The sequence below is a fragment of the Primulina tabacum genome, chromosome 17, assembly GCF_025594145.1.
Source record: "Primulina tabacum isolate GXHZ01 chromosome 17, ASM2559414v2, whole genome shotgun sequence".
NCBI classification, from domain to species: Eukaryota; Viridiplantae; Streptophyta; class Magnoliopsida; order Lamiales; family Gesneriaceae; genus Primulina; species Primulina tabacum.
The window spans coordinates 27,254,532-27,262,094 of record NC_134566.1 but is presented as its reverse complement, the minus strand read 5'-3'; the positions used below and the strand labels follow the sequence as shown (position 1 = coordinate 27,262,094).

Sequence of the window (7,563 nt, the reverse complement as noted above, 5' to 3'; positions counted from 1 at the left end):
GACACGATTGGTGGGGAACACACATACACACACATATATAAAATAAAACAAAACAATATTTTGGACCCGCTATCAGGCCGAGCATCCATCCATTTGCATGGCTTTATAGAAGGTCTGACCATTTTCCCGAAGTAAATATTTATTTAGGGTTATTAAGAGTATGGGTTACAGTTGTGTGAACAAATCGTGTCGGTTTGCAAGTTTTTCGAATCGGTTTAAAAAAAATTTGATTCATATTCGAGTTTATCGAATTCGAATCGGACTCGAACATGTTCAAAATTTTTTTGCGAGAATAACTTGATGCTAAATTATTTTGTTTGATAATTTGCAAGCCGTTCTCTTAATATTTTATCAACATACTATGATTATTTATTCATAAATAGATTTTCGAGCTTCTCGAATACCTGTTTTTTAGCAATAGTTCAAGATAATGTCCAGATCTTTCGTTTCGAAATCGAGTCGAAAAATTTAAAATTTTCGAATTTTGAATCGAGCTCAAACTCAAATAAAACTATTTGAGCTCGAGGTCGATTTTAAACTCGAACATAATTCGAGATTCAAATTTTTTGTCATAATCAACCCGATTCGGTTCATTTACTACAGTCATGTTCCACAAACTTTCGACAATACACCGTTTTTTTAAATAAAAACTATCGCATCGAATACAAAAAGCCATATAGACAGGATCACGTATACCCTCGTCCCCGAAAATGACGGGCCACGTCTTTAGATCTTAACGCGCTCTCTCCCCTTCGCCCATAAATGCTTAACTTCTATTGAGTAAGTATCATACAATTTTGCGGTTCGGTCGACCCTACCCCTGCGGTTACTGCCTGCAGGGATCGATCCAACGGCTCGGATTTTTTCGAGTCAATTTTTTTTTTTTTTACAGGAAAGTGGGCCCGGATCACTCATGTGGAGTGATCCGGGCCGTTCATTGCCCGTGCAGGCGGTAGGTTGAAACAAACCCAATTTTGCTTCCATTTGTTCTATAGCTCTCGCTTGCATCATGGGGAAAATCAAGATTGGAATCAACGGTGCGTTCATTTTTTTTTTTTTGCAGATTTTTTATCCGACAGGGATATTTTTTTTAAGCTTTAATCTGTTCGTAGGATTTGGGAGAATCGGACGTCTGGTGGCTAGAGTGGCACTGCAGAGTGATGACGTTGAACTTGTCGCTGTCAATGATCCGTTTATTACCACCGATTATATGGTCTGCCATTAATATTCCCTTTTTTTATTTGTAAAAATACAAACTTTCTGTTAACATTTGTATATGTTTGTATGTATGTTATCTGATTTGGTTGTTAATGTGGTTAGTGGGATCTATGTGCAGAAGTGTTCTGAATTGTGGTCGAAATGTGATGTAGTATGCATGGAATATTATTATACGATCTCCAGTTAAACTATTTTCTGAAACGCAGTCGAAATTATCAGGACCAACATGAATTTGTGACTGCCGTCTGAAAATCTATCCTTCAAGCCGTCTGTGTAGCATGTTAACTCTTGTTGGTACATGATAGTGCTGTAAAACGTATTCCGAATTTGAGCTTCTTTTTTGACGATTGCATTGGGACATTTTATGCTGCATCTTTATAAATTCCCCCAGTCCTCTCCCGACGGTGGATGGGGTGGGGACCGGGGAGAGGACCTTACTTGTAAAGATAGTGAGAATGAAGATTGTTTTGACCATTATGTGAGGAAAAACAAGCATGTATGATGCTTTGTTTTGTTGGCAAATGATGTTTTTTATAATCTAATGTGTTTATTATCCTTTTTCTGCGTAGACCTACATGTTCAAATACGACAGTGTTCACGGTCCATGGAAAAAACATGAACTTGCAGTTAAGGATTCGAAGACCCTCCTCTTTGGTGACAAGCCGGTGGCAGTATTTGGCTCGAGGTACGTGCCGCATATCCTTTATCAGTTGGAGTTATAGTTATTTTTTAATATTTTTAATGTGAATTTTATTTTGCATCAACAGGAACCCGGAGGAAATCCAATGGGGTGAAGCTGGAGCTGATTTTGTTGTGGAGTCCACTGGAGTTTTCACTGACAAAGACAAGGCTGCTGCTCATTTGAAGGTTTTCCTTTAAGTAGCCTAGAATAAATTTCTCTCGGAAAGTAACAAGCTCAGAGCTAAGCATTGACATGTTCTTTTATTATGGTGTACTTTTGAATTTAATGCATTTGTGTTTTGGCTTTCCGATGTACTCTCAGGGAGGTGCGAAGAAGGTCGTAATTTCTGCCCCGAGTAAGGACGCGCCTATGTTCGTTGTGGGTGTGAATGAGAAGGTTTACAAGCCAGATATTGATATTGTGTCTAATGCTAGCTGCACTACCAACTGCCTTGCCCCATTGGCTAAGGTCTATATGTTCTCTACTAAGTTGGTAATGATAAGTTCCATCCACATAGATTAAAAGACTTGACACTTATCTTCTACCGCCTTTTGTTTTGAAAAAATTTACAGGTTCTCAATGACAAATTTGGGATCGTTGAGGGGTTGATGACCACTGTCCACTCCATTACAGGTATGTGTAGCTCTGCATTTCTCTGAGTTTTCTTTCTTTAGTTTGCGTGGATGGTGCTTGATGTGGATCACTTTCATTCAGCAACACAGAAGACCGTTGATGGTCCATCGATGAAGGACTGGAGAGGTGGAAGAGCTGCTTCATTCAACATCATTCCTAGTAGCACAGGAGCTGCAAAGGTACATGTGCACCACGAGTTTTAGAACCTTACATTGTAAACTATGATTATCTCGGGACATGATTGTTCAATCCGAATTTGATTACTGTAATATATAATCCATTTCTCCTTTTCAGTGTTGCTAAATGTTAGTGAAGATTAATGCAACGTTCTTTTGGATAATGGAAATATACAGGCTGTAGGAAAAGTGCTTCCTGCTCTGAATGGAAAGCTCACTGGCATGGCTTTTCGTGTTCCGACCGTCAATGTTTCAGTTGTTGACCTAACTGCAAGGCTCGAGAAGGCAGCTTCATATGATGAAATCAAAGCTGCGATCAAATAAAAAACCAAACCACGACAATTCCTCTCCCTTTTCGAAGACAGACTCGACTCATTTTGCTGAATGCTGCCCGACTTGTTTACTGTTTTATAGGGAGGAATCTGAGGGTAAGTTGAAGGGTATCCTAGGATACACAGAAGATGATGTAGTGTCCACCGACTTTATTGGTGACTACAGGTGAGGACTACTCCAACTGTTTGCCGAACTCTTTTTGTGCCCCACCTATTTCTGGGATCATCCCCTGTTTCCTCAGTGTTGCTTTTGATATATTAATCCGGATCCTTTTGGCTTGCCGTCATTGAGGTCGAGTGAAGAAACTTACTAGCTTTATCCATGGCATCAATGTAGGTCGAGCATCTTCGATGCCAAGGCTGGAATTGCTCTAAATGGCAACTTCGTTAAGGTTGTCTCTTGGTACGACAACGAATGGGGTTACACAGGTAACACATATGTACATTAAAGTGGAATTTTTTGTGCCAACTTTGGGATGACAATAAGTGCACTCATTGCTCATGTAAATCTAATTTGTGACAGCAACCGCGTGATCGACTTGATACGTCACATGGCGACGTCTGCTTGAGCTATATGTTCGAAGGAGAAGTCTCATTTCACTCATGTTCCGTTTTTGTTGTTTTTAGAATAACCAAGCTGTTGGGATTTCCGAGCTTTGTTTCTTTTTTCTAGCGGAGAATTTGTTCCTGAGTGCATGCATGTTGAACAGTGTTCATTTCGCTTTTGAGATTGATATTTAGCATTTTGGCTATGAGTGTCGTTTGGCATTAACGTACCAAATTTTTGCAATGAATCTGCATTGAGCAGGAGTATGGGCAAATGTAGAATAAGGTAATTGAACCAGCCTCTACAAATTAATTAAAAAAAAATCACTTTTTGGTTCACGAACGATGAGAAATACCCTCTTGGTATTATTAAATTTGAAAAATAGTAAAATACCATATGGGTATGTTTCAAAATGAAATCAGTTAAATGAGGTAAAAAAAGATTGATATATTGGATTGTTTTATGATTCATCTGAAATATTTTTAAAATATAACTAATATATCGCACAACGATATTTAGATCAATTATATTATATGGTGAGATTTTGTATTCATTGTATAATGAATTTTTGTATGAAATATTTTGTGGTGTAAAAATTGTTATACAAATATTATTGTACATGTAGAATTACTCTTCTCTCCCTATGATGTGGTTAAATTTTAGTCTTTGGATTATCAACATATATGTCAATTTTCATCAAATGTTAGAGACTCGCATGATATAATGATATTGGAATAGCCAGAGGAAGACTCCCGGTATAGCATAGAATAATCCATGTAAAATAATTTTATTATTGTGCATCAAAATCTCTAACAATAGACAGTGCAAAGACTATAGAATCCAAGGAGATTTGAAAAAATCCTAGATTTTTTGCTCTCTATTTTTCCATATTTATATAAGTTGCTTAATATTCTACACTCCATGCATGTTCCTTACATACACAGGAAAATATACCATAAACCCTATATATTCTACTGCTATTTTTTTCTTGATATTCTCTACATATATTCATTCACATGCCATCCATTTTATCGTCGTCAATATTATCCGATGTCGCGTTAGAGAACTACGTAAATTGTCCAGGAAATCATTTTTTTACATAGTCGCAAAAACTGGTACATGTATAGATTTTTTTTTTGAAGTCTCAAATCCTTAGATTTAATCCATTTTTGTTAAGTTTTTTCCAATGTATACTGAATAAAATGTATGTCCATGCACTTTGCGCAGATAAACTTGAACCTGGGAATGGATTCTCACGCCAATTTGGTAATCAAAGCATGATAAATTAATTTAATTTCTCACATCTCTTTCTAGAGTTATTTATTTAATTAAAAAATATCTGATTTTTTCTACGTTACAGTGTTGTATTTTGAAGGTGCATAGCCGATGTGATGCATGTAAATTCAAGGCCTTGGAAGTGTTATCTTCCATCATAGGTAAATAGTTTATGATTTGTCTCCTTAAAGCATAAAACGTTAATTCGATTCAAACCCGAAAAACTCTCGAAAAATCGATCCAAGCTATATGTAACACCTTTCTTGCTTACTGATCCTCCATTCACCAACCGTGGCAAGGTGTGTACGATGTGACGATCGACGCAGAGACTAAAATGGTGAAAATCATGGGCGAAGTTAATCCAAACAGATGCATAAAAGCCTTAGCAAGATGCGGGCAGCATGCAGAACTTGTATGGGCTAAGGTCAATCACCCAAGATTGAATAAAATGAGTGGTCCATACGATTATAGTTATGATAATTACAATGATCATTATGGATACCAACCTTGTTACAATAGCCACCGGATATCGTTACCGGAAGGGATGTGGCATGAGGGAAGCCTGCGTTATCCGGTAAGGAATGTGATGCCTCTGCCGGAATATTCCTACCACCCTAACTACCATTACGATCACTGGCAGCGCTATCAGCACCCGATGGAGTATAATCCCTATCATCGGCAGCCGATGGAGTATAATCCCTATCTTGATCATGAATCTATGAATTATTTCAATATAATGTGACCATTTACGTTTCTATTATAAGCTTGACAAATTGAGACAATATATACTGCGACTTTCTTTTTACTTTTATATATATTTTGTTGAGTAGCGTGAGGCTGGTGAAAGTTGGTTCATGTATAATTATTTTTCATCATATATATTTCGTAATCTGAAGTAAAAGGTTATGTAATTCCAATTACATGGATGTGTGTTTTTCATGCAAATAATAAAATACGATTTTCATTGACTCTTTGAAAGGAAATATAAAGATTTCGACTGTTTCTCGGGTTTTTTTTTTATCAATATATAATTTTAAAAATAGTAAGGGTGGAAAGCAGGCAATAGCGGATCTGGCTGTATTTTTGCAGCATCCTTCTATAAATAATATATTCTTAGTTTGTTTCGTTATATTCAAAACCTTCACAATTTCTAAATTTATTTGCCTCGTATTTCTCTTTTCCTTACACTTCTTCAATCTAAATTATTCTGTCAATTTATTAAATTTTCCATGTATCCGAAATTTCTTCTTCCAAATGGTAATTACTATCGATGTGCGTTTATATTTTGGTGGTCGCGTTATTATTGTGAATGGATCAGTCGAATATAGTATTATTTATATTAGACCGATACGAATATTGCGATCTATTATTTTGTTGGAATTGTTCAAGTTGTGCTTAAAATGTTAGGGACTGATCCAATAAAATTTCATATAAACAAATACTTGTTCTTGTATGGACAAATACTTATTCTTCGTTTTTCGTTTGATTATGTCACTGTTCATTCGCTTTACTTATGGCAAAGGTTTGAGCAAATTTTCGGGGAAATTATTGAACTAGAGTGTCCGCTTACACTTATAGCGAACGTTGCAGGGTGATGAAAAAAGTGCAGCTTACAGCAGACGCTACAGCTGGACCCTGCAAATTTTGCTAGGTCCGCCACAAATGGTGAAATTTGCAGGTATTATTTCAAAACGACCATACACAATATTTTTAAAATTAATTTTTTTTAAAAACCCACTGTTTCTCGTAGCTTATAAACTTATGCTTCTATTTCAAGACTTCATTATTTTATATTTCTCGGAAAAAGTTCTCTCGTCGTTTCTCTATTAGGGCTTCGACGTGAGCAGATCTCCTATCAAGGGTAGGTTTCTTCCTGGTTTTCTAATCAAGATCTTTGTACAATGGACGCTAAGGAAATCTCCAGAAGGGTGAACAAGTTGAAATTGTCTGCTAGTAGTTCTGAAGACATGATAACAATTCCTGAAGAGCTGGAATCTATTGGCCATCTTCGTTTGGAATCTTGCCTTGTGGGTAAGGTTTTCTTCCCCTAATCAGATAATCGGGAGACCTTTAAAACCCAAATGCCTCGAATCCTACAGGCCAAGAAAAAGGTGCGTATCGAGGTTATATGAGAGAACATCTTTCTTTTGGAATTTGCTTCACCTATTGACCGTCGTCATGCGCTGTTGGACGGGCCTTGGACTTTCTTCAAAGACTTAATGGTGTCCAAAGCTCCAACTGGTCTACAAAAAACTGCTGATATAATGTTTGACGAAATTCCTATTTGGATTCAATGCCATAATGTTCCACTAGCTTATATGTATTCGGACATTTTGCGCAACATTGGCTCGAAAATAGGATGGGTTATCGAAGTGGATGAGGCTCATGATGTACAATGCACGGGGAGGTATGCTAGAATTCGAGTATTGTTGAATATTACCAAACCTTTGAAACAGGGTATATGGATTCAAGCAGAAAACTCCTGAGAAGAAATCTGTATTATTCTTGTATATGAGAAATTACCTAATTTCTGCTTCAAATGTGGGATAATTGGTCATGTGAATCGTGATTGTGTTGAAAAGGCAGGGGGTGATTCAGAGTTCAAATTCGGAAATTGGCTTAGAGCATCCTCTGTTGGGGGGGACAGAACATCTTATCCAACAAAATCGAGAACTACTCAAGGTGAGGAATCAAAAGATG

General features: G+C 37.0%; 1 protein-coding gene across 1 annotated transcript; it reads left to right on the top strand.

The window, feature by feature from the left end:
• The first annotated feature begins 730 nt into the window (after nt 1-730).
• Nucleotides 731-3,858, top strand: LOC142530983 (glyceraldehyde-3-phosphate dehydrogenase, cytosolic-like). Its single transcript, XM_075636945.1, has 12 exons — nt 731-801; nt 979-1,037; nt 1,113-1,213; nt 1,788-1,903; nt 1,986-2,085; nt 2,222-2,368; nt 2,473-2,533; nt 2,615-2,712; nt 2,887-3,029; nt 3,124-3,207; nt 3,379-3,467; nt 3,564-3,858. Exons 2-12 carry the CDS (start codon nt 1,010-1,012, stop codon nt 3,608-3,610), a joined length of 1,014 nt encoding a protein of 337 aa, XP_075493060.1. The 5' UTR covers nt 731-801; nt 979-1,009; the 3' UTR covers nt 3,611-3,858.
• Nucleotides 3,859-7,563: the final 3,705 nt, after the last annotated feature.

Bases quoted from the DNA above. Each gene is read 5' to 3' on its own strand.
- LOC142530983 (XM_075636945.1), top strand. From the start codon at position 1,010: ATGGGGAAAATCAAGATTGGAATCAACG. The intron at 1,904-1,985 runs GTACGTGCCGCA...TTGCATCAACAG, and splicing joins GTGGCAGTATTTGGCTCGAG to GAACCCGGAGGAAATCCAAT. The intron at 3,030-3,123 runs ATAAAAAACCAA...ACTGTTTTATAG, and splicing joins GAAATCAAAGCTGCGATCAA to GGAGGAATCTGAGGGTAAGT.